This window comes from Lampris incognitus, chromosome 2 (assembly GCF_029633865.1).
Source record: "Lampris incognitus isolate fLamInc1 chromosome 2, fLamInc1.hap2, whole genome shotgun sequence".
Classification (NCBI taxonomy): domain Eukaryota; kingdom Metazoa; phylum Chordata; class Actinopteri; order Lampriformes; family Lampridae; genus Lampris; species Lampris incognitus.
The window spans coordinates 88,042,889-88,070,556 of record NC_079212.1 but is presented as its reverse complement, the minus strand read 5'-3'; the positions used below and the strand labels follow the sequence as shown (position 1 = coordinate 88,070,556).

Here is a 27,668-nt window from a genome sequence, read left to right as displayed (position 1 = left end):
CATTTTAAATTGCATTATAGCATTTATTCACTCTTTGGGGCAAAAATAAGAGCTTTCAGTTGTAACTTAGATATAGTTAACAAAACAGAATTCTTATGCAGTAACTTTCAGATATATGTAACAAAACAGAATATGTATTCAGTAACTTTCAGATATATGTAACAACAGAATTTTTATGCAGTAACTTTTAACAATGCAAATGGGAGCGAGATCTCTTATTAAAATACAATAAATTACACTTGTGAAACAGATGTAATTAGAGAAAAAAGTCCTGTTACCCTTTATAGTTTAGGTAGATAAAGGTCTCAGTCACATTTGAGTAAAATAATCCTATTTCTATAAATGTCATAGGATCTTTTTTTTAAAGATATTTTATTTTCACGGACCCCTTGCAATTACACCACGGACCACTAGGGGTCCGCGGACCCGCGGTTGAGAAACACTGGTGTAATGAATGCCTGCCGAGATGGCTGCGCTGTGTAGTGCTCCCGAAGTTTTCATCAACATATAAGTAAACAAATCCTGTGTGTGTGCTTGTTTCATGTAGTCAAGATACTACAACCCACAATTGTACAACCTGAAACTTTTCACCCGTGTGCCGGTAGGTGCAGGTGCAAGTTTGTCGGCAATTCTGTGCATGTCGTTGACATTTATCCGCGGTAAATCTTGCAGGCATCGCGAAAAATTTGCCATTCTCAGTACCACGCGCCAACCAACAGGAAACTGTTATGACCGCTGCAGTAGAAACCGGAAGTCCGTGGACTACAATTATGCACAGAGTCGATTGGGGAGAAAAGGGAGGAAAAGAAGCAACAAAAAAAGTACTGTCGATGCTGGTTCATCAAACAGGTACATTATTGTTATTATCTGCTGTGTTTATCCTGCTATGCTTACACCACAGAGTGCCAAGCCCAGCCTGTCATGTTTTTAACCTTTGCATGGTTTTTAACCTGGAGATGCCAACAAACTCATTAAAATACTCTAGGGCTCGGTTACTCTTTAATAATGTCGTCATAAAAATTCAGTTGTATTCATTGCTCCCTGTAAACCGAGGTATGGATGGGTAAGTTCTTTAATTGTTGCTTAAATTTCCCCCCAGTGCCACCAGGTCACCGGGGGGGGGGGGCGTGAAACAAATGTCTTTCTCGTGTTGTAGCCCAAAATTAAAGCGTAACTAAATACCATATTATAAATACTATAGTATAAATACTGTCCATTGTTTTTGAATAGTGACAATGCTGCAAAGAATGTAGACCCTATGTTTGATAAGGACAGTGGGAACTTCAGCATGTAACCAAACCCATGAAAAACAACCACTTTACATTGTAAAATACTGGATTCACGCAGGAAATATTTCCCAAAAATCATTTGTAATGCAAATAACCTCGAGCATGAGGATGAGGTAGCACATTGTAGGTACTTGGCAGCGTGTGGCATAACGTTCTGTAAGGAGCTACTAACACTTTTCTGACCCTACTTCGTCAGACATGTCAACACTTGGAATTGTTTTATTGATAAAAGTGTTTGCAGCTGGATATAGGGTCACTTTTATTCACAACTTGCCACCTCACCAACACTGGGTGCGGTGTGCTGCGTGTAGGTACCGTTTGGCTGAATGCTTAGCAACACAGCCCATCCCTGGAAAAAGCACCAAGTCCTTTACTTGTGCTGCAGACTGGTTTGCATGCAATTCAAAATCTACCCGTTCCTCAGAGCACAGGATGCTCAAGGTGTCCCCAGTAAGCCGAGATGGAAGAAACCGTTCAGTGTAGGTATGGGTAACCCTTTGGGGCCGACGTTGTCTGAAATAACAAGCTTGCCAGGACCAAAAAACCAAATTAAAGCCTTGTATTAAAGTGCACATCTTATCAGGTTGCATGACTGACCATCTGTTCAGCCTTGAATTTACACTCTGCATTGGCCAGGTTTAAAATGCAATACCTAACTTGACAGCTAGTTGTGCCTAGTAAATACCCAGATTTTATACAAGGACCCCTGCCATTTTCTTTTCCTTTGCACATTCCATCAAGATCTGCTGTCAATGTCACCCACATTTTACTTTATTCTAGTGTGACTAGAGTCTACACAATGGCTACCCATGGACTAACTAGCATACCCTGTACTCATCTTGGCTAACCCAGTTATGGAGCAGTCTGCGCTATCCTACCCTGACCACAAGACTAACTTCTGGCAAATCTAAACCATTAATGAAGCGTGTAAAATAAACCACATGAACAATTATGTTGGCAACCAAAATTTATTATCATCTTAAAGCAGGTGTGGTTCTGGTGTCGAGTGATGATTTATGCATCTGGGCCAACTTCCAAACGAAGACACCCACAGCTGGCTGTCCTGAACAAGGGATTCATCTTTGCTTCTTTAATGAGGTCTGGCACCATGCGGTCCACTTCAGCTCTTGGGAGCATTCATGGGCTGTGAAGCATCAGCCATCAGGGAAGGTTGACAGGATCACAGCTGTGGGCAACCGGGGCAGCCTACTTTGACCTCTGCCTCATCTTTCTCCTTTTACGCTTCAGCCTGTGAGGAGAAACGTTTTGAGAAATCAATGCAACAACATAGACATAGCATAGCCACTGAGGGCCAGTTGGAAAAAAAAAGATGGCAGGTATGCAGGAGGAAGACCATTAAGACAAAGGTTGTGGCGTGGCCCGGAGTTCAACAGCAAACATGTGTTAGGTTGCATGTGATATCTGTTAGGTCCCCCATGTTAAAAAACTTGTGGCTTGAAGACAAGACCCTTGTCAGTGAACCACACCAACTGCCCTTGCTTTTAGATTCCACCTGAAAGTCAAATTTCCCATCAACAGTATTTGAACATTCAATCTGGTGTAAATACTCATTGCCTGGTGCAAGAGCAATTACAGCACAACTGCTGCAAGACAAACATTGCCACTTAAGTGCAAAAGTGTGCACAGCTACACACTTACTATGCATACATCCAAAAAGGACAACTACATGAGTCATCTAATGGTGATTTATGGAAATAATGATCCAATGACTGTAGTGAAAGGTTTACAGCTGGCTTGGCCAGGTTACACATCAGCCAAATTGAAATTCACAACATGTGCACATCATAATTTGCATAGTCTTAAGGGCCACGCAATAGTCTCGTCTTTACGTGTATGCGACTATTGCGTGTGATGTGTTGCAGACACGTCCTAATGACGTTTTAAAGGGCTCGTATTTCAAACAACTCTTACCTGCGCATACGCTTCTTCCTCCACTGCAAGAAAAATAAAGGAGCAGTTAGTGTAGCAGTGGCACAGTACAGCAGTAAATGCTTAGAAAGCTAGTGAAAAACAAGACGACCGTTCGCAGCGCCGCAACTGTGGCGCTTCGTTTGACTAGGCCTGTGGCGTCACTTACACATGGCCAGGAGCCCGAATGCGGACCAGCGGCATGGAGCCCGCACGGGGCGCAGCGCCGGCCTAAAACGTTAGCATCAATGCGCCAAACCCCGTCGGCTCTAAGGTATCACTAACATTAATCCAGCCTAACCCTAGCAGAGCACATGTAATAACGCTTCACAAAATCTAACAGAAGTTCAGTTTGTGGGATCAGACACACTGGGCTAGCCGTTAGCCACGCTGGGCTAGCGTTAGCCAGCCGCTTCGCAGCGTGCTAGCTAGCTAGCTGTATTGTTAACGGGTTCCGACGGCGATACGGGAAAACCGCCAAAAGGCGACGGAAACGTTGCGTCACAAACCTTGGCTCTCATCTGTGGAGATGGGTCTGTGGAAGAGAGGTGGGGAAAGCGCGTTAGTGGTTGAGGATGGCTCACATTTAGCAAATTATTTTCGAAATCGTCCGCGGACTGTTTTCCACCTTACCTCGACGAGCGAGGAGCGCAACTGAAAGAGGATGTGACGCAACACGAAGGCGGTACTTATACAGGGTGTTACGTCATATTCAATCGCCCGTCATCCCTGCGTTGCTATACTGGGAAATGTAGTCATGGGGAAGTTGCCGGCGAGTCAGTTGACAGCAGCGGCAGTCTCGTCATGTGGGAATTTCTGCCTTAAATATGATTTGATTGGCACTCGTAACACATTTATATCCATAGTTAAAGCAGTCCCCAATTCTGTCTTATGTCTCATTAAAGGAATCTTAACCGACTCCGCTCCTATCAGCCCGTCTTTGGTCGGAGGCTGTGATTTTAATGGACTCAAACTCCCAAACAAAACAATTATGACTATGTTTGATTACATCGCTTACCCTATTATATATCACAGAAACTCAATCTCACAACTACTGCTACTTTCAGTTGCTCCCGTTAGGGGGCGCCACAGCGGATCATCCGTTTCCATCTCTTCCGGTCTTCTGCATCTGTCACACCAGCCACCTGCACGTCCTCCCTCACCACATCCATAAACCTCCTCTCTGGCCTTCCTCTTCTCCTCTTTCCTGGCAGCTCCATATTCAGCATCCTTCTCCCAATATACCCAGCATCTCTCCTCCACACATGTCCAAGCCATCTCAATCTTGCCTCTCTTGCTTTGTCTCCAAACCGTCCAACCTGAGCTGTCCCTCTAATATACTCCTTCCTAATCCTGTCCTTCTTCATCACTCCCAATGAAAATCTTATCTTCATCTCTGCCACCTCCTCCTGTCTTTTCATCAGTGCCACTGTCTCCAAACCATACAACATAGCTGGTCTCACTACCATCTTGTAAACCTTCCCTTTAAGTCTTGATGGTGCCCTTCTGTCACACATCACTCCTGACGCTCTTCTCCACCCACTCCACCCTGCCTGCACTCTCTTCCTCGCCTCTCTCCTGCACTCCCTGTTACTTTGGACAGTTGACCCCAAGTGTTTAAACTCATATACCTTTGTCACCTCTACTCCTTGCATACATATAGCATACTATACATAATACAGATATGCATACACACACACACACACTTGTAGAAAACATAAAATAATATCCTAAAAAATTAAGTAATAGTACACGTTAACAAGTACGACTTATCCTACCTCCTGCTTCTTCAATACAACAAATGTACCGCATTTGGCTTACCTGTCAAAACCTGTTTTGAATACGAAACTCTGATTCATCTGGACCATTTCACTGCCAATGTAAAAAAATTATTAAATTTTATTTTCAAACGGTAAGATTAGAAAAGTGTTCACATCGTACATCATATGGACTACTCGACAACCCGTTTCCCATAATTGTTCACACTGTGGCTCGGCATCACATTCTCAGTCTGTTAAGATGACTACAGCTAACACAGACCATTACAGTCCCCCTCGCCCCCCTTCCCTTGGTCCGGGTCTAGAACCCGTCCGGATGCTGACGCTTTTGACATTCTTCCACACAAGTGGTTTCCGGGAGGGCTGCGCGCGCGCGCAGTAAATAACAAGCACAATCCGGCTCACGCGGGGCCTTACTGAAGAAATCAAACAAAAAAAAATATTAAAATGTTTTTTTTTATTTCATTGGATATAAAGTTCCTCCTCCCAGTGACGTGGCTATAGAACAAGACCGGATCATTCTCGAGATGCCGACTCCGCGGACGCTCCCGTCCCTTCCGGCGCGCGCTCTCACGCGACTCGGGGGGGTAACGCGCCTCGCGGCGCAGGTCCCCGACGGCTCGTAAACCTCGCCGCCGTGCGCGCCACACCCCGAAGGATGCTGGGAAGTAAAGCGCAGAGCCGTCGTCGTTCGGACGAGTAAAAAAAACGTTTTCCACTGACGGTGAAGCGCGCGTCTCCGGAGCACGCGTCTTCCCACAACGTATGCGTGTCAGGGGGATGGCAGTACATCTGGCAGTTTGTTCCAATATATATATATAAAAAAAAGTTCATTGGTTCATCTTTTCCAATTTCATCTCGTTCTTCCAATCGCATGTTTAAAGGTTACCTCAGCAAAGCAAAGCAAAACCAAACTGAAAACTGCTCACGCCATATCCGGGTAACCACCACAGCCAGGCTGCGAGGCTGAGGCGCAGGCGCGCTGCCGTTTACTTACTATTTAATCTTCTGAAAACTTTTGCCTCTTTAATTAAAAAAAAAGAAAAAGGTTCAGACCACCTCGCCTGCATCGTAACATTTCATGAGTCGGGTACAAAACAACGTGGGCAAGACGTCGACACAAGGCTGCGCTTCCTGTTGAAACGCGATCATGCGCAGTTTAACCCTTTACTGCACTTCCGCCACGCGGCGGCCACGTGTATGCGGCGGCATACACAAACAACGTGAATGATTGGTGCAACGTCCCTTCCGCTGTTCGCAAACATCCGGTTGGTTCGTCTCATCGGTTGTGCACGTCTGCGCAGCTGCCAAAGTAAAATATTACGCCGCAACAGAAACCAAAACACCCCATCAAGTAACCGCAAAACAAGGAGGTTCTGCAGACTCGCGGCCTCCGTGATTTGCATGTCGGCCATCGTATTTAAGATCGCGGGTTGCAATTAAATCGGTGGAGGAAGAAAAGCCGCCGATTTGTTCCATTTCACAGCAATTATTTTTTTTTGCTTATTTTCGCTTTAACAACACTAAACTGTTGTTGCACATTTTCACCGCTTGGCAACATAAATATGTAAAATCGTTATCACTAATATACAAAATTGTGAAAAATCTTTGTGCTATTAGGCCGCTTTAGTAAAAAAAAAAAAGACAATTTCTTCCATGCTTCTTTGAAATGCAGTAAAGGGTTAAGCACAAACTCAGGTTTTTGAGGGTTCCATCAATTTCAGCAGTAACAGAATGATTCATTTAAAAATCCCAGTCCTCTAAACGTGTGGTGGCATCGAGAAGTAAAAGTCTGGGGAGGTGTTGGTCATGGTCGTCTTGTCTTCTGCCTTTCTTTGGGGTGTTGCGTATGTATAAGTATGGGTGGAGGGGCAGCAGTTACTCTGCCGTCTTGGCGTCCTCCGTCGGCTGTCCAGTGGCGTTTTCCGCTGTCTTAGAGGCCTACAGGTTGTAAAGACGGAGGAATAAGACAGGGTTGTCATTGACCCGAACATAACATTCTGAAACCCCCCGACACATACACTTTCATATGGTTTACTAGTAACACTATGAAAGGAGAGGAACGGGTGAGGCTGGGGAAGAAGGGGTGGGGTGTTTATGAAGGGGAAATGTGTTTATGAAGGGGTAAGGTGTTTATGAAGGGGTAATGTGATTATGAAGGGGTAATGTGTTTATGAAGGGGTAATGTGATTATGAAGGGGAAATGTGTTTATGAAGGGGTAATGTGATTATGAAGGGGAAATGTGTTTATGAAGGGGTAATGTGTCTATAAAGGGGTAAGGTGTCTATGAAGGGGTAATGTGTTTATGAAGGGATGTTTATGAAGGGATAATGTGATTATGAAGGGGTAATGTGATTATGAAGGGATAATGTGTTTATGAAGGGGAAATGTGATTATGAAGAGGAAATGTGATTATGAAGGGGTAATGTGTTTATGAAGGGGTAATGTGTTTATGAAGGGGTAATGTGATTATGAAGAGGAAATGTGTTTATGAAGAGGAAATGTGATTATGACGGGGTAATGTGTTTATGAAGGGGTAATGTGTTTATGAAGGGGTAATGTGATTATGGTTATTTGCCTAAGTCCGTTGATATTCAGAGCACATTTTTAAAAAAATTTCTTTTTTTTTTGTGGATCCCCCCCCCCCCCCCCCATTTCTCTCCCCAATTGTACTTGGCCAGTTACCCCACTCTTCCGAGCTGTCCCGGGCGCTGCGCCACCCCCTCTGCTGATCCGGGGAGAGCTGCAGACTACCACATGCCTCCTCCCATACATGTGGAGTCGCCAGCCGCTTCTTTTCACCGGACAGTGAGGAGTTTCACCAGGGGGACGTAGCGCATGGGAGGATCACGCTATTCCCCCCCAGTCCCCCTCCCCCCCGAACAGGCGCCCCGACCGACGACAGGAGGCAGTAGTGCAGCGACCAGGACACATACCCATGGCTTCCCACCCACAGACACGGCCAATTGTGTCTGTAGGGATGCCCGACCAAGCCGGAGGAAACCAATTTTCTTTTAAACGGACACATACCTTCTTTTTCTTTTTCTTCTGCGTCTTGCGGCTCGCAGAGCTCTGTAGTAAAGTCTGGAGCAGAGGAGAGGAGACAGTTCAGTTGTAGTTCATATTCTACATGCTCGCCATTTCAACTAGATATTCCATGCAGCCAGCATGTGACAAAAGGAGCTGGGAGAGTTCTCCACCTTACCCTCAGCTCTTGATCCTGGACTTGGTACTCTGACTTGTAGAGCTCGGGCTCAAAGGGTCCGTTTGTGATTCTGTGGGGCCCATTGGCCATCAGCAGTACCGTGAACTTAAACTGGGCTACAAACTCTCCTGGAAACACAGAAGGTGGTGGACTCGTTGGAGGGGCTGAGAAATAATAAAAAGCCAGACTGCACGCAGCACACACAGGCGACAGATGCACACTCACCTTCCTTCTCATTCAACACGCTGAAAGGCTGCAGCAACTCATGTTTGGCACACTCCACGACACCAAGACGCGCCTTGGCCTCGTCCTCAAAAGCCCTGAAAACAAAGTGCATGAGGGGTGAGCTCTCAGAACCCAAGCTACATTTTTGTAGTCACGTTTCCATCCAACTTTGTCACCAAAACGAAATCATGTGAGGTGAGGCTCATTTCCATCAGACGTGTTTAAACGTCTGTACTCACACAGCCACGACAAATACGGATGGCGTCTAACAAGAATTCATTAGTATCACACAAGTTCTTTTGTTTTTTGGCTGGACCAGAGCAGCAGGCCCGCCCTACAAATGCCAGTGTTGCTGACGGACTGATCAGTTTGACATGACTGGACCGCCGGATCAGGTGACCAGCGTCACTGAAGTTCCACGATTGGTCGGCCAAGCGCCAAGAGGCATGAGGGAGGGCTCACAGTTAAAGCTCCCCAAATAAAGATCACTGACAAAACACCCACTGGCGAACTCACAACAGGACTGCGTGGCTTTTGCGGCCGCTACCCTGTACAAATAAGACAAAAGAAACCGAGTAACGCTCAAAGTGCCCCCAAAGGGTGACACACACCCCGAACTGTGCTGCCCAGCAAATAGCGTTTTGGTGCTCCGGTGCTATGTGCACATATTCAAACCAGGTAATATGCGTACATCTGGCACAAAATTGGCCCCTTTCTACACAAATGAGCCTCATTGCAAAAAAAGTCTGATTCAAAAACAGCAGCACTAAAAGCCACACACAGTTAGGGTGAGTATTACTAGTGTGTTCAGAGAGCTGGTGGTAACTGCCTTCCCAGTGATCACGGCAGCGGCGACTGCAGCCAGGCGAAGGTGTCGTCACGCCAGGCGTGCTCATGAGTGGATATTTGGAAGGAGAACATCACCCTTTGATTTAATTGAGACTGAATCATTCACAGACACAGGCCGCCAGCTCAAACAATTCTTGCTACGCTTGATGACACCACCGATGACACTGAACCTGCCTACTGCGTTCTTGGCGTAAAGCCACCATTCATACTTTGCCACACGGGTAGTCGCAATCAGACGCAAAACAAGGGCAAACTGTACTCGGCTGCAAAACTTTACAGGCATATTTGTTCTGTAATATCATTAGTGCAGGATCTTTTCTTATATATATACATATAAATTTATTTCTGATTTTGCCCTTTTTCTCCCAATTTAGTGGCCAATCGATCCCTATTTTAGTTCAAACACCCACCCTCATACTGCATGCATTCGCCAACTGCATCTCTCCGGCCAGCAGTCTCAAAGGAGACGCCTCGCCACTTTGGTGACAAGGTGAATCCAGGCTGAACCACTGCTTTTTCCCCACACACACAGAGACGTATTCATGTGATGAACACAAGCTGACTCGCCCCCCCCCCCCCCGAAGACAGCACTGCCAATTATTGCTGCTTCGTCGAGTCCGGTCATAGCCAGATCTGACAAGACCAGGGTGCGAACCCCGGTCCCGTGTGCAACTGCATCAACACAAGGGAGTGCAGGATCTTTTGTGAAGGGGACCTTGAGACAGGGCAGAAAGCGTTACAAGTGATGCACAATTCACGGCACTATCAGCAGCTGTAATCCATTCTTTTTGAATTCACCCATCAGTACAGAGGGAGTCTTAGAAAAACAAGAGACATCCGCAGGTAGAAACAGATGAAAGAGGGGGCGGTAACAGAGAGAAACAGATGAAAAAGGAGGGGGAGTTAACAGATAGAAACAGATGGAAGAGGAAGGGGATAACAGATAGAAACAGATGGAAGAGGAGGGGGATAACAGATAGAAACAGATGGAAGAGGAGGGGATAACAGATAGAAACAGATGGAAGAGGAGGGGGATAACAGATAGAAACAGATGGAAGAGGAAGGGGATAACAGATAGAAACAGATGGAAGAGGAGGGGGATAACAGATAGAAACAGATGAAAGAGGAGGGGGATAACAGATAGAAACAGATGGAAGAGGAGGGGGATAACAGATAGAAACAGATGGAAGAGGAGGGGGATAACAGAAACAGATGAAAGAGGAGGGGGATAACAGAAACAGATGAAAGAGGATGGAGATAACAGATAGAAACGGATGGAAGAGGAGGGGGGATAACAGATAGAAACAGATGGAAGAGGGGGATAACAGATAGAAACAAATGGAAGAGGAGGGGGAGGTAACGGATAGAAACAGATGGAGGAGGGGGATAACAGATAGAAACAGATGGAAGAGGAGGGGGATAACGGATGAAACAGATGGAAGAGGAGGGGGAGGTAACGGATAGAAACAGATGTAAGAGCAGGGGGGGGTAACAGATAGAACAGTTAAATTAGGGCTGGGCAACATATTGATGTCATATTGATATCGCGGTATGAAACTAGATATCATCAGGGAGTTTGGATATGGTAATATTGGGATACGGCATAAATGTTGTCTTTTCCTGGTTTTAAAGGCGGCATCACAGTAAAGTGGTGTAGCTTTCTTAACTTACCAGACTGTTCTAGCTGTTCTGTTATTTACCTTTACCCACTTAGTTACTATATAAGCATTAACAATGATTATTTATGAAAAATCTGAGTGTGTAAATGTTTGGTGAGCGCGCCAATAGTCATCCCCACAATATCAATATCGAGGTATTTGGTCCAAAAATATCATGATACTTGACTTTGTCTATATCGCCCACCCAAGTTATAATTACGATTAAATTAATTTCTCTTTCAAATCAAACATCCCAAGATATGAGTGGAAAGTATCGTTCTTGCAGCCGCACTCATAACCTTTTTTCTTTTAACTTGAACATATGTGTAGCTGAACCATGTGATATGCTATTTCAGTACACTTCAACAACAAATATTAATGGTCCACAACAGAAACTGCAGATGAACATCTGATATCCAGGAATTCACATCGTAGACACCACCACTGACACTGGAACAAACTGGCCACTGTTTCGACACTGACAACACACGGCCCAGATGCATACATTTTGACCCAGTGTGTTGCTCTTGTGGTTCAAGCTGGCAGGATTTTCTTTCCTCCTCCATCTACCTGTATCTCTTACTATCTGCCATCACCTACATGAGGTTAAGATTAAGAAATAGACAATAATGGCAGCCTGTCCAGGGTGTCTCCCCCGCCTGCCATCCAGTGACTGCTGGGATAGGCTCCAGCATCCCCGCGACCCTGAGAGCAGGATAATCGGTTTGGGGAATGGATGGATGGATGGATTCAGTTCTATTTGCATTTCATTTTTTCATTCAATTATTCTTTTACATTGCAATTTTTGCATTTCTTTTGATCAAATAAAAAGTGTATTTACCGCAAACGGGCTTAATAACTTCTATGCAGATTTGGGGGATTTTGTTCAACATTTGCGGTTTCCATCAAACCAGTTTTATTTGAAATAATAAAATTCACAGAAAAAACGTGTTGTTACTACCGAAGAGTGAAGGGCATGGCGTCAAAGCGTCGCTCGACTTCACTGAAGAACATACGGGAGGTCTTCATCTTCAAACCGTACTGTTTGCTGGGGTCCCTCTTGTAGATGGTGGTCCTCTGTCCTCCATCCCTAGCCTGGGCAGGAATCAAACAGTGAACAAGAAGCAGAGAATAGAAGTGTTGAGGATATCAGAGGCCAGGGTTACACCTGTCCTTTCAGTGCAGCCTGATGCATCTGATGACACCAGAACACATCTGGTGTCGCCCTCCAGATGGATCTGGCTACACTGGGATTCAACCTGAAAAGCCACGTCTTGAGGTGGCCTGGCTCACATTGTTAAAGGATCTTAGTTATGTGTGGATGTAAATCTGGCCACAATCTTAACACCCCCACCTGTTTCCTATTAGTTTCCTGTCTCCACCCCCACGAACATGGACAAGCATGGAGGAAAAGAAATGTAGGTGTGATCCACAGACCTGGTGCCTCACAATGCTGTGGTCAGAGTCGACCAGAATATGTGAGCAGAGCAGAGCAGCCTGCTTTTGCCTGGGGGTGAGGAGCGGCTTTTTTTTTTAAATTTGGAATTTCCCCCCCTTTTCTCCCCAATTGTATCCAGCCAATTACCCCATTCTTCCGAGCCATCCCAGTCACTGCTCCACCCCCTCTGCCGATCCGGGGAGGGCTGCAGACTACCACATGCCTCCTCCCATAAATGCGGAGTCACCAGCCGCTTCTTTTCACCTGACAGTGAGGAGTTTCACCAGGGGGCCGTAGCGCGTGGGAGGATCACACTATTCCCCCCAGTTCCCCCTCCCCCCTGAACAGGCACCCCGACCGACCAGAGGAGGCGCTAGTGCAGCGACCAGGACACATGCCCAAATCCAGTTTCCCACCCGCAGACACAGCCAATGTGTCTGTAGGGACGCCCGACCAAGCTGGAGGTAACACAGGGATTCGAACCGACGATCCCTGCATTGGTATGCAACGAAGTAGACTGCTACGCTACCCGGACGCCCGAGGAGCGGCTTTTTGAGCACACTGGTGTTCTCCCTCGCTCCGACGCCGCTCCATCCCAGCCTATAATCCCAGCCGAGGCAAGACAAGTTTATTTATACAGCACATTTCCTACACCGAGGCAGTTCAGTGCTTCACATAAAGGCATGAAATTCAACTACATTCATTTTGTTAATAACATTTCTCATCATTAAATAGACTAACCTACACTGTAAGCTATTGTCTTGAATCTTTACCACCATTAGATTCAGATCAGTGAAGTCTTGGGTTCACAACGGTCTTAACTTGAATCGGAATAAAAAAAACAACCTTAAACCTGAGCTGCTGGCAAAAATGCGAACCACTGAAACACCCAATCTGTAAAAATAAGCTCACAACTCCTCTACAATTTAGAACTGGCTCATTCCGTGTGTTGTTTATAGGAGCCTATTTAACAGAATGTGTTTTCATGTGCACTGAAGGTCAGTTAAATGTGAACGTGAGAGCTGGAGTGCAGCAGCGAGCGGAGTAACAGCAGAATGCTTGGAGTAAGGAGAGGAAATTGCTGCTGTTCCACTCCCGAGACTCTGGATGGCACTGTGCAGCCCAAACTGCAAGGCTCCTACAGGAAGAACCCCAGCAACATTTTTCTTCACTAGCTCAACATGCAGGAAATATAAACCCCATCTCACAGCTGACCAGAGCTCATACCCACGTGTCGCATGTGGACACGAGGGCGGGGAAGATGTGCTCATCTCCCAATCCCACACTGTCGCGACACCTGGGTGCCAATTCAATATGTATTGCAATTCTTAAGTATTTCAACTTTACAAGTACTGCGATTCGATACTACAATTTGCTTTTTTTTTTAACACTAGATCACGGGAAACAGTTAATCACACACTTCTAGAGACTGTAAACCATGAGTTATTATTTCCAAAAACCATGCACATCACATCTCAGTCTTCCTGAGTTTTAGTCCAGCAGCATCACTGCTATACTGCATATAAAAGTGGTAAATAAAATACTTTCCGAAGTCAAGTGTTACGTTTAATTGTTTGTGATCATCCCGCTAGTGCCGTAAGAAATTAAATTAAATAAAATGTTGGGCCAAAATGAATAGAGCCCCTGAAAACTGCACAGCACAAATGTGAGCCTTTAAGTCACATCCTTCACATCTGAAATTGAACTTAAACTGTCCTTTCCCGATTCAGGAATTAAAAAAACAAAATCAAACCGCAAAAAAAAAGAATAACGGTACCCGAGTGAATCAATTTTTTTCCCTACCCTAGAGGACACAGCAACAAAACCCGAGCTGAGATCGGATCTGGCAGTTCGGTTGCACCGGGTTGCATTGAAACAACAGGCGTAAACCTAGCTGAAATCAAACATGCTGAAAATGCAGGTTAAAGGGGACAGACGGGCTGTTTCTTTAAGATTTGGAAGTGATGAGCTGTACTGGAACTTTATGTACGTGGACCGTCAGAGGATGAAGAGAAGTAAAATAAAAACAGGACATGGCTGACCTTCCCCTCGCCAGTGCTGATCAGCACGTCCACGGCATAGACTTCATGCACCTCGAACTCCGCCTTCTCGTGGTCCTTCCTGCCAGTGAGGAGGCAACAGCAGTCAGTCAACACAACAGTCAAGACCAGCAACATCTCTTAGCAACACAAGTGTGTCTTTAGTGCATCGGCTGGAAACCCTTCATCATTTTATGCGTTTCACTCACTAACACATCTTCAGCAACACGGCTGCTGCTGTGTGAAACTAGCAGATATGGATTTTTGTTAGAATTGAAATAATAGGGGCGCGTCTGGGCTGCATGGCTGTCTATTCTGTTGCCTACCAACACGGGGATCGGTGGTTCAAATCCCCATGTTACCTCCGGCTTGGTCAGGCATCCCTACAGACACAATCGGCCGTGTCTGCGGGTGGGAAGCTGGATGTGGGTACGTGTCCTGGTCGCTGCACTAGCGCCTCCTCTGGTCGGTCAGGGCGCCTGTTTGTGGGGGGAGGGGGAACTGGGGGGAATAGCGCGACCCTCCCACGTGCTACATCCCCGAAACTCCTCACTGTCAGGTGAAAAGAAGCGACTGGTGACTCCACATGTATTGGAGGAGGCATGTGGTAGTCTGCAGCCCTCCCCAGAGCGGCAGAGGGGGTCGAGCAGCGACCAGGATGGCTCGGAAAATAGGGTCATTTGCCAAGTACAATTGTTGGGGGGGGGGGGGGGGGGGATCCAAAAAAAAAAGAAGAACTGAAATAATAGAAGAGATCTGAAAACGCTTGCCGGTCAGTGCCAAACGGCTAAGCTGAACAGCTACAGAACAGCAAGTCTTCCTCAACACGTGACACACTGAGGGAATGACGGTACCTTTGCTGGTCTGTGGGGTTTTGAATGATGGTCTTTTCTCCATCTATGATGTGCTGCTTCAGCTGATGAGACAGCATCCCTGACACAAAACCAACCAGACAACATCACACACAAAATCCACAATTTTATCTCTCTGAACCTCCAGTTAGTTCGTCCCCCCCCCCCTCTAAAACGTGTACGCTGGCATGGTAGGAAACTAGTCCACTAGCTGTTTCCTGTTTGAACAAACTCAGAGAGATTCAGGAAGGATATTCATGGACAAAACCAGACTTGAGGCCAAATAAAAGAGAAAAAAAGACTCCCAAGAAAAACCACCCTTACCCTCAATAGGTGAGCATTTGAACGACTGAGCAATCTTGTTCCAGGCTTCTGTTACTTGAGTATTCTGAGGGAAGGAAAGAGAAAGAGAAAAGATGTGCTTTCATGATGAATTAAAAAGAGAGATCACGTTCACGTGTGCTCTGTTTCAACAGCACAACACAGTTACCATCACGCCTGCAAGCTGCCCGGACCTTTACATCTCCACCACTTCATGACCCCACAAAACGAAACATGTCTTTTCCTCCACTTTACCCCTTTTGTCTGCATCAAGTTCTCAGTTGTCTATCATTACACCGCCCCCCCCCCCCCAAAAAAGGGGAAAAAACAAAAATCACAAAAAATATTGCTCCTCTCTCCGCATCTACAGAATCTTCTGGGTTCTGTTCCTGGAAAAGGCATCAAATTCATAGTTACATCTGTTTGCATGTGTGGGTGGGCATCAAGAATCACATTCAGGGCGCCCGGGTAGCGTAGCGCTCTAGTCCGTTGGCTACCAACACGGAGCTCATCGGTTCGAATCCCCGCGTTACCTCCGGCTTGGTTGGGCATCCCTGCAGACACAATTGGCCATGTCTGCGGGTGGGAAGCCTGATGTGGGTATGTGTCCTGGTCACCGCACTAGCGCCTCTTCTGGCCGGTTGCGCGCACCCCCCCCCCCGGATCAGCAGAGAGGGGGTGGAGCAGCAACCGGGACGGCTCAAAAAAAAAGAGGAGTGGGGTAATTGGCCAGATACGATTGGGGAGAAAAAAGGGGGAAAATTGAAAAGAAAAAGAAAAAACCCTCCATCGACACGCTGCAACATCATGTGACACAGCTGCACCTTCTGCAGGTCACATGTGAAAACACGCCTTCCTCTCCCCGAACCTGCGGCTGTGTGAAAACCCCGGTCGGAGACCACTCATGTCAGTAAAACCGCCCGCCTGTCCAAAAGTAAACCCCACCACAGCGGTCCGTTTCTTTCGGAAGTGTGTCACATTGCAGAGGCTCAGGATGCCCTAAATGCCTTTTCATGTGGTCTTTAGGCAACTGCAGCATCAGCCTTGCTCATGGACACTTGCGCAGTAATAGTTATGGGAAGGGAGAGTGGTTACTACTCAGTGTCCCCAGATACCCATCGGTGGTTCTGGATTTGGCTGAGTAATCTCAGCAGCTAGGGTAATACCTCAAACCTTGTTTCTGCTGAAAGGCGTGACATATCAGGGTTGGCGGAGAGGAGGAGGAGGGGACCAGACTTACCTGGTTCCCTGGTTTGACAAGGCGAAGAGCAGCTTCTGCACACAGGTGGGCTGCTTTGATGACGTCAGCTTTGCGTCCTGTGATGGGATTCTCCTACACAAGTGGGATGTGGTCAGAACAGGGCTGACAAGACAACAGTGTGTATAAGGCAAAGCAACACAACAACAAAATGGCCAATACCTTCGTGGCTCCGATAACAAAGCTGTGGGCGACGTTTGCAATGAAACCATCAACATGGACGCCAAGATCTCTGCAAAGTCACAGAAGAAGAGGGAGAGGACAGAACAGTGCATAATGAGATACAAATTATGTAAAATTTTCAACTTGTCACATCAAATTCAAGTTTATGTTTCAAACCTATTGCTGATCCCCCCCCCTTTTCTCCCCAGTGGTACTTGGCCAATTACTCCACTCTTCCGAGCCGTCCCGGTCGCTGCCCCCCCCCCCTCTGCTAATCCGGGGAGGGCTGCAGACTACCACATGCCTCCTCCAATACATGTGGAGTCACCAATCGCTTCTTTTCACCTGACAGTGAGGCAATTTGCCAGGAGGACGTAGGTTCCCTGGGAGGATCATGCTATTCCCCCCAGCCCCCCCCCGAATAGGCGCCCCGACCCACCAGAAGAGGTGCTCTGCAGCGACCAGGACACATACCCACATCCGGCTTCCCACTCTCAGACACACCACACCACCAATTGTGTCTGTAAGAACGCTCAACCAAGCTGGAGGTAACATGGGGATTCAAACCGACGATCCCCATGTTGGTAGGCAACGGAAAAGACCGCTACACTACTCGGATGCCCCCCAATTGCTGAATTTTAATAAGACTGTGTGAGAATATTAGGGGTGTCTCAATCCGTTACGCGACATCGGTATCAGAGCCGACCAAGGCTTATTGTAATTGATAAGTACCAGTTATACTGAACCCGATAACGTTCTAATCCTTTTAACGCTTTACTGTCCAGCTACGCCATCTACAGGTGTCTCACATGCCCCACAGTGCTCTGTCCTGGAGCCATAAACTGACATTATCCACAACCTGCAGCAGCGAGGCACGTTTTTAACGTCTAAGTCAAGTGGCTGAAACGTGTTCAGTGAGGAACCTCTTCCAACAGGAATGCCAACGCATCCCAGTGGCTGCCCGTGATGTCTGCAGCGCCAGCGGCTGGCGAGGCAGTCGCACCAAGCTACTTCCAACATGCGTAAACATGATAAGACACTTAAAAATAAATCTGAAGGAGCAGAAGAAGCTCATGTGTTAGTCTTCGGAGTGTTCCCTCTCTCTGGTCAGTTTTTATATTTTAAAGCACTATTGTTCATTCATTCACTCATTCATCTCCAGCCGCTTCTCCGGGGTCGGGTCATGGTGACAGCAAGCTAAGTAGGCACTCCAGCCTGCAGTGCCACTACCTGCCAGTACCACTAGGGCGACTCCAGCCTGCAGAGCCACTACCTGCCAGTACCACTAGGGCGACTCCAGCCTGCAGAGCCACTACCTGCCAGTACCACTAGGGCGACTCCAGCCTGCAGTGCCACTACCTGCCAGTACCACTAGGGCGAGGCCAAATTTCCAGGTTTGTTATCGAGACAAGTCAGCGGCCACAAGTCTTTTTTTTCTTTCATAAGTCTGTTTTAGATGTTGAGACAATAAGATGTTCTTTTTTATTTGTAAGTCTGTTTTAGGTGATAAGAGACGTTAAGATGTGCTTTACTGGTACTTTATTTAGGATGGTTGTTGAGCAACCACCTTCTACTTTCGTTTTTCATTCATTTTATGTAACTACCTCCACCAAGGAGGTTATGATTTCGCCCGTTTTGAATAAAAAGGCACAAAAATGCACTCTTTACGCGTCCTCCGTGTGATTATTATTGTAAGAGTGAAACTGTGGCATGTAAACATCATCCTCCGTTTATTATTCCATCCATCCTTTATCTAAACCGCTTATCCTGCTCTCAGGGTCATGGGGATGCTGGAGCCTATCCCAGCAGTCATTGGGCGGCAGATAGGGAGACACCCTGGACAGGCCACAAGGCCAACACAGTGCCCCCCCCCCCCAACCAACACACAGCTAGGGACAATCTAGTACGGCCGATTCACCTGACCTGCACCTGACCTTTGGACTGTGGGAGGAAACCCACGCAGACACGGGGAGAACATGCAAACTCCACACAGAGGACGACCCCGAAGGTTGGACTACCTCGAGGCTCGAACCCAGGACCTCCTTGCTGTGAGGTGATCACACCAACCACTGCGCCACCCGTTTTATTATTGCAAGAGTAAAATTGCGTTACGTAAAACGTAACTGAGCAAACACAAGTTTAGTAACACGTATAGTTTAGCAACACTTCATAAAAGATAAAATTCTATTCTGTTGCCTACCAACACGTAAATACGTTTGTACTATGTTTTTAGTTTGTAAATAAAAATGTGAAAACATGTGGCCGACTTTTAATTTTTTTTATCCGTCAAGCAGCCTACATGTCACTAAACTTATGTTTGCTCAGTTATTTTAAACCTGTGTTTACTCAGTTACATTTACACATCAATTTCACCTTGTTTTTCATTAGTGTATCTGGCAGTAAAGCAAATATTTGTTATAAATGGCTAGAGAAGTAAATATTAGTAAAGAGTGTGGCATATCTAGTGTCAGTCCTGTGGCAGCTAGTGGTCCAGCACTGACAGAAGTGGAGTAAATATTAAGATATTTTCAGAATTATATTTTTTGGGCAGTTTGTGTCTTCATTATAGGGACAGTGTAGATATGACTGATAAAAAAATAAAGGGAAAGAGAGATAGGGGGCAGCATGCAACGAAAGTCAACTGCCGGATTCAAACTGTGGGCGTTGTGTTTCAGAAGTATGCGTCTTGACCAGCGCACCACAGGAGCGGCCGTGCTTTTTCTTCAATATTCAGAATCAGGTTTATTGGCCAGTTAGGTTTCCACATACTTGGAAGGTGACTCCGCTTTTGTGGCTCTCTCAGTGTACTTAACATAGAATAGCAACACTACAACACAACAGTCTTCACATAGTATATACACAAGGACTGACTTATACAGGAGAAATAAGAGGTGATAAAGTGCAATGGTGCAGAGAATATATCAGAGATGCTGAAATACATGTTAGCAGGTTACTTACACACATGCCTGAAGTAGATGTACATGACAGAACGTACCAGTATATGTACAATGTACAGCACGGTATATACAACATGCACGGTGCAGTATATACAACATGGTTGGATATATTGACAGTGTTAAGCATTCATTTGAATGATAGCCTGCAGAAAAAAACTGTTTTTATAGTAGTTGGTTGTTTTGGGGTACAGTGCTCTGTAGCGCCTACCAGAGGGGAGGAGTTGGAACAGGTTGTGACCAGGATGTGACGGGTCTGCAGTGATATTGGCTGCCCGTTTCCTGAGTCTGGAGGTGTATAAGTCCTGACTGAAGGGCAGGTTGGCACCAGTGATTTTCTCTGCAGACTTAACTGTCTGTTGTAGTCTGTCCCTGTCCTGTTTAGTGGCCAACCCAAACCAAACAGTGATGGATGTGCAGAGGACAGACTGGATTATTGCAGTGTAGAAATGAATCAGCAGTTCCTGAGGCAGGTTTGACTTCTTGAGCTGGCGGAGAAAGTACATCCTCAGCTGGGCCTTTTTGATGACTGTGTCCATGTTGGGTGCCCACCTGAGGTCCTGGGATATTGTGGAACCCAGAAATCTGTAGGTTTTCCCCGTAGACACCGTGGGGGGGGGGGGCAGTGTTGGGGGACTCCTCCTGAAGTCCACTGTCATGTCCACAGTTTTGAGCGTGTTCAGCTCCAGGTTGTTATGGCCGCACCAGAGGGTCAGCTGATCAACCTCCCATTCTAAATGCAGACTCATCACCATCCCAGATTAGGCCAATCATGGTTGTGTCGCCCGCAAACTTCAAGAGTTTAACAGACGGGTCACCTGGGGTGCAGTCATTTGTGTAGAGGGAGAAGAGTAGAGGGGAGAGCGCACATCCCTGGGGGGCGCCAGTGCCGATTGTTCGGATGCTGGATGTGATTTTTTTCACCCAGCCTCACCAGCTGCCTCCTGTCTGTCAGGAAGTTTTTAATCCACTGGCAGATGGGGGCTGGTACAGTGAGCCGGGTGAGTTTGGAGTGGAGGATATCTGAGACGATTGTGTTGAACACTGAGCTGAAGCCCACACACAGGACTCTTGCTTATATCCCTGGGCAGTCGAGGTGTTGGAAGATGTAGTGCAATCCCATGTTGACTACATCCTCCACTGACCTGTTTGCTCGGTAGGCAAACTGCGGGGGGATAAGCAGGGGGCCTGCGATTTCCTTCAGGTGAGCCAATACCAGTCTCTCGAAGGATCTCATGACCACAGACGTTAGGGCAACAGGCCCGTAGTCATTTAATCCTGTGATGTGGGGTATCTTGGGGACCAGGATGATAGAGGAGCTCTTGAAGCAGGAGGGGACTTCACACAGCTCCTGTGATCTGTTGAAGATCAGTGTGAAAATGGGGGCCAGCTGGTCAGCACAGACTTTAAGACAGGAGGGTGACACGCCATCCGGGCCTGGTGCCTTCCTGGTCTTCTGTCTCTGGAAGAGCTGGCACATGTCCTCAACACAGATCCTTAGTGTGGGTTGGGGTTTGGTGGGGAAGGGAGAGTGGCTGGCAGGGAGTGTAGTTGGTTGTGACTGGAGAGGGGTGTGAAAGTTTGCTTTTCAAACCTGCAGTAAAACCCATTTAGGTCGTCAGCCAATTGATGGTTCCCTGCAGTGTGTGTGTGTGGGGGGGGGGCAGTGGTCTCCTGTAGTTGGTAATGTCTTTCGAACTTCTCCAGACTGATGCTGGGTCGCTGGCAGAAAACCTGTTTTTCAACTTTTCAGAGGAGCACCTTTTTGCCCCTCTGATCTCCTTTGTGAGCGTATTTCTGGCTTTGTTATACCGGATCCCACCTCCACTCTTCTAGGCTTCCCCTTTCGCCTGACGAAGCTGCCCGAGTTTTGCTGTGAACCAGGGCTTATTGTTGTTGAAGGTACGAAAGTTTTGGTGGGCCCATACATGTCCTCACAAAAGCCGAAGTAAGACGTCACGGTGTCAGATGTTCATCCAGGTCTGTAGATGCGGCCTCAAAAACACTCCAGTCGGTGCAGTCGAGGCAGGCCTGGAGCCCCAGTTTTGAATTACTGGTACATTTCCTCACAGTTTTAACCGCAGGCTTTGCAGATTTCAGTTTCTGCCTGTAGGCTGGGATAAGATGAATCAGACTGTGATCAGAGAGGCCCGAGGCTACAGGGGGGGACAAAGTGACAGGCGTCCTTTAACACTGTGTAGCAATAATCCACAGTGTTTTTATCTCTGGTGGGACATTGAACATGCCGTCTGTCTTTTGGCAGTTTGGAGCTGAGGCTTTCTCTGTTAAAATCCCCAAGGATAATGAGTAGGGAGTCTGTATGTTTGTGCTCCATGTTTGTAATTTGAACAGCCAGGTGTTTTAACGCCTCTTTAACACGGGCCTGGGGTGGGATAGACAACGAGCGGAATAATCGATGAAAATTCCCACGGTGAATAGAATGGTTTACAGTCGATGACAAAGGTCTCTAAGTGAGGGCTGCATGATTCCTTTAGCACTGTGACATCCTTACACCAACTTTCGTTTATGTAGCTATGAAGTAAAATGTAAATATTGGACTAGGGCTGTCAAACATATTATATAATCGCCTGATCGCGATCATTTTGCATCATGGTTTGAATCGTTCCCATTCATTTGTATAAAACAGCTGGAAGAATGTTTCCATCACTAGTTCCACGCCGTTTCCCACTGCTTGTTTGACTGGCGCTCTTTTAATGACGTCATCTTGTGGCGCCCGTGGCACGCGAGTGGTGAATTAGCGGCAACAAACCGTTTATCTTGAGACGCTTATTCCAGAATATTCGACGACTGCATTTGGACGAGCATGTGCTGACGTCAACATCATGGACGTCGTCGCGGAGCCGCTATGGGTACATGCCAGTTTTACGCCAGATGACAAAGGAGAGCCCGAGAACTTGGAGGAGGCCATTTGCCGGATTTGCAGCAAAAAGGTGGCGGTCAAAAAGCGCTGATACCACACATTTAAAAAAACAATCTACGGCTCCACCACCCCAACCAATTCACCGAACTTGGAAAGCGCCACCGCCGCAGTTCCATCCCGGCGCTAGGCTCGGCGCATTAGGGACACGCTGCGGAACTTCCGGGTGTGTCTGTTTGCATGAGAACTTCCTGTACAACCGGATGCTTACGTCTTACTGAATCATTAGTTAGCTGCTAACTTATCCGTCCGAAAACTTGGGCAAAGGGGGGCGTTCAAGTATCAACGCCGTAAGTCAGGCTCCACTGAGCACCGTTGTGCGGCAAAGTGTGCGAATTCAGCGCGCTATAATTCTCTTTTAATCCGAATCTTCGCTAAAGGTGTGTAGTTGGTATTGTAGCGAATTCGGGGGACAACGCAGCCACAGGAACTGCCGCGGCCGGGAAGCGAACCCGTGTCGCCCGCACCGCAGGAGACATCGCTAACCGCTCGACTAAAGGGTCAGACCCACGAGCCAGCGGCCAACGTGTCTACTTATCCATGCATGTTACGTTACAGTATTTTGAACCGGGTGTTTTCGCCGTGCCAGCTACAGGTGTGTTAAGGAGGCTCAAGAGGGGAGCTGTCCCCACACTCTGTGTGGAATGAGTACTCCAAACCCGCACCCAGGCTAGGTGTGTGGGAGCGTCCTGCTGTCGCCCCTCTGCCAGCTCCGGACTCCTCTGATAACGAGATGGATGTCAGCAGCTGCCTGCAAGAGCAGGACTATTGCGTGGCTCCTAATCCTGCCGCTTTGGACGATGCCCTGGCCCAAAACGAGTCACTGAGGGAACAAATAGAAGTGCTCCAGAAACAACTAGAGACCGTCCAGCTACAGTCCAAATTCAGCCTAAGGCGATTTGTAGGTTCCGATGACGACACTCGGTTTTACACCAGGTACGTCCGATTTGTATCATTTCATTTAATTTCCTTTGCCAAATGGAAACAAAGTAGCAAGGTAATTTAAGTTAGCTAGTGCTAGCGTAGTTCCAGTGATGCCGTTACTCGCCCTAGTAGTTGCCAATGTAGCTCGAAATATACATCTTAAACCCCTTTCCTTTTTTTGCTCGTCTGAACTACCAAGGAAGCACTCACGACGCGATGTACATCGTTGACCGTGGTTTTAGGGAGGTCCTGCAAACGGCGAGTGTAAAACAAAACCATCTCTTCTCTCAACAAACCAGACCGGAAGTTCTTGTGCAAGTACTCGTACGTCGGAAGTCGAACAACGCCATCTTATGCACCCAGGCTATTGGCTGTTCCTGAAGCTTTCGGACGAGTGTCTAAATATAAACGTGACAGTACTAGGTGGTGCACGTTAACAGACGGTGTAACGCGGTATATAGCCAAAGAAATGTATCAGAGGAGGCATGTGGTAGTCTGCAGCCCTCCCCGGAATGGCAGAGGGGGTGGAGCAAAGACCGGGTCGGCTCAGAAAATAGGGTAATTGGCCGAGTACAATTTGGGCAATTAAATTATCCTCGGAGAGCAAATGAACAAATTTCACTTCAGAAAAATCACACCATTTAAGATGCAGATCATAAGAGAGAGTTATGGTCTGCATCTCATTCATTCATTCTTCCAACAGGATGTGTTGGTATTCCTGTTGTTAATATTTGTCTAACTTTCTCTCTATTATAAGAGAAAGTGAGACAAATATGAACAATTGATTTCGCTGTGGTTAAAAAGAGGGAAACACTTGAAGGTGAAGTTCTGTAACCTCTGGGTCTACACCTGTTATAAATCCCATTGCTAGAGATTGTGACGACAGGCAGACGGAGCCTGTTGTAGCAGTCGAGAAGGCGAGACGTTTGGTTTGTGAAATGTAAGGCCACATAAACCTGATGAACGGCTGCCCCACACAATTTAAATAACACTGTAAAATCTACATTCAATGACGGCACGGGACAAACAACAGAAAAAGAGTCAGAGACACGAGGACAAGTGGCAAAACAACAACCAAGATAAATGAGCCAACTTCGGCAGCAAACAACATTACATTGTCAAATCATGATGAATTGGATTTAGCAGAAGGCTATGCATCACTGCTAAAATCCAATCAATCAGTTAAAAGTTAGCAAAAAAAAAAAAAAAAAGTACTGAAAAAAGACTTAATGAAACACCTGCAAGCTTACTTGTCATTTGCCACATGAGAGACTGCCAGACAAGACCTTGCTAAAGAAGCAGTCAGCATAAACACCATACATATAAATGAGCAAACCAGCCCCCACATACTATATAGCACTGAAGACAAGACACGACACTAAGTGCATAAGGAGAGAAGGGGGAAAACACATTTGGGAGACTCACGACATACAGAGGAGAGGGGAACGGTACAGTAGATTGTGGCGCCTACATTTTTACCAGATCACCATCTTTAAGTGTGTAGTCAGGGTCACTCTTCAGGGGAGAGAAGTGGCAAACACAGTTATTGACGGAGACGCTGGTGGGAAAGGCAATGCCTAAAAGAGGGAAAAGAGAACCACAAAATCTTCATTTGGAAATCATTCACAGTATTAGCAAGACATCCTGCCAACGAGACAGAGGCTGTGACACTTCAAATAATCATGACATGTTCTGATTTCATACCCCATACACGGTCATGCTTTAGCACTCAAGTACATTATGAAGTCAATTTTCTGGTGAAAGTTTATCTAAAATGTGGGCGATGGCACAAAAGCTCTTCCAACATTGAGCCCCATAACTGCCTCGAGGGTCTTTTTAACACTGTCACCTGATCTGACCTAAATTACACACAGGAGACACAGTGATCTAATATATACTAATTACAATCACCTTATAATTGCAAAGCTCCGTTTTCAAATTGATTATTTGCCTGACTAATGACTTCTCAAGCTGACTCTGGCCTCACCTTTTTTCATTTCCTTCTCCTTCTTGAAGACCTTCCCAGTCTCGGCCATGATGTAAGCATCCCCCTTCTCACAGAGGCCAAGCACAGATACCCCAGCCTTGGCTGCCTCCACCACCATGCGAAGAGCCTCTGGGCGATGAGTGAGACACAGCAGAGGATTAAGAAGTTTAGAGGCCAGGAGGGCTCTCAAAGGAAATTAGGTAAACGAAGGGTCATCTAATTTCTAAATTACCATGTAGGTAATTTGACTGATTTTTTTTTTATGGCTTGACATTACAAACCCCAATGTTTACAATATAATGCAATACTAAACTTGACCCAGAGGCGTCAGTCGGCTTATAAAGCGGACAGAGTAGGGCATCACTACACTTTTGACTGGATACTTTGACGTTGAGAACATATTTGGGGGGGGGGGTGACTGCTGGTGGTTTCATAAGCTACCAACTCACAAGACATTTTTGAGGGATGCTCATTACAACACTGGCCATGTGGATGAGATGACCAGGCAGGTATAGCGGCTCGTTTTACTCAGCTACAACAGTCCAATACGTTCAGAATACTGTATAACTTTGCTGTAATGCAGGGTTCAAACCAGGGAATGAAAACATTTAAGTCATGTGAAGTATCATTACCATTACCAAAATCCCAGATGACTTGTAGTTTCATATCACGATACCAATATTATAATGCCCAACTCTAGGCCAGAGGATAGAAAAAGTGACTGTAAGATGGGACCATGTCTGCACAGGCACAGCAGTATCAGCATGCAGGACTAGCTAACGTTTATAATCAGCTTCCATTCCAGCGTCATCCACAGAGGGAACAGGTGCAATGACAAAACAAGAAAACGGAACCCGGCAACACGTGACCCAGCACATGTTCCCAGTAGTTAGACCCGTCCGTCTCTCATCTTGGGGTCAGCGGATCCTGCTGCTCCCTGACATCCGAAGGGGCGCTGGTGGGTCTCTAACCTACTGTGGTCGCCGCCGCACGAGCTTAACAGACTTCATTCATGTCCGAGTCAACCACAAAAGTCCAAACCTCGACCGGAGAGAAACAATTTAAAAAAGGTGAAGTTGCAGTGTGGCGGGCCGTTTGACTGCGCACCGGCAGCCGATTCGCTAAGCTAGTTACCGCTCAACTCGTTAACTGGCGTGGGTTAATTAACGCCACAAGCTTAGCTAGTCGGGCTGAGGGGGCTGCTAGCGTCAGGTTACCGTTAAACTAGGGGGGTAGGGGGGTGAAGCCCTGGGTTTGATCATTAACCTTGCTGCGCTGCTCCTAAGCGTTAGGTAACAACAGTGGGCTAGCTAGCTAGCCTGGACCGGTTGCACCCTCTTTGCTGGGATCAAATCGGAGTCGTGGTCGGTATTTCTGCTAAAGCCGTGTGACTGGCGTGTCAAAGCACATGGCTCCGCCGCTTAGCACAAGGCAGGCCGAGCACAGCAGAACGGGTCACCTCACCCACAGTCGCCGGCGGCTACTTACGGTTGGCGATATCACCCCCCATTTTGTACTTGGTAACGACCAGGTCCTCGGCAACGGTCTGCTCTTGCTCCTCGTCGGACATCTTCTCGGCGGGCTTCTTCTTCTTTAATTACACAACGGTCGCCTTAAGCGAAGCGCCTAAATCAGCTCGGTCATCCCCCCCGCCTCGGCTCCCCCGATGTGCTCCGGCTTGCGGCCTCCAGCCTCGCTAAACCCCCTCCACGTCATGACGCAGAGCGCGTCACGCTCCCACAGCCGCCAAAATGCGGCGGGTGCGCGCGACCCAGACGAGGCACGTGGTCTTGTTCATTTGAATACGTTGCATTGTGTTTGAATGTGCCGCCTCCGCCAGCGTTCAGGGGAGGCTGTTGGGT

At 47.0% G+C, this 27,668-nt stretch overlaps 1 protein-coding gene across 1 annotated transcript; it reads right to left on the bottom strand.

Moving 5' to 3' along the window:
- Nucleotides 1–2,238: 2,238 nt before the first annotated feature.
- Nucleotides 2,239–27,525, bottom strand: pa2g4a (proliferation-associated 2G4, a). The gene is made up of 18 exons (XM_056273664.1): nucleotides 27,295–27,525; nucleotides 25,807–25,935; nucleotides 25,291–25,396; nucleotides 17,004–17,073; nucleotides 16,824–16,916; nucleotides 15,587–15,650; nucleotides 15,266–15,344; nucleotides 14,415–14,493; nucleotides 11,896–12,029; nucleotides 8,428–8,522; nucleotides 8,203–8,330; nucleotides 8,028–8,081; nucleotides 5,994–6,937; nucleotides 5,040–5,090; nucleotides 3,852–4,038; nucleotides 3,728–3,753; nucleotides 3,222–3,244; nucleotides 2,239–2,538 (listed from the first exon to the last, which is right to left on the bottom strand). Exons 1-13 carry the CDS (start codon nucleotides 27,374–27,376, stop codon nucleotides 6,875–6,877), a joined length of 1,176 nt encoding a protein of 391 aa, XP_056129639.1. The 5' UTR covers nucleotides 27,377–27,525; the 3' UTR covers nucleotides 2,239–2,538; nucleotides 3,222–3,244; nucleotides 3,728–3,753; nucleotides 3,852–4,038; nucleotides 5,040–5,090; nucleotides 5,994–6,874.
- Nucleotides 27,526–27,668: the final 143 nt, after the last annotated feature.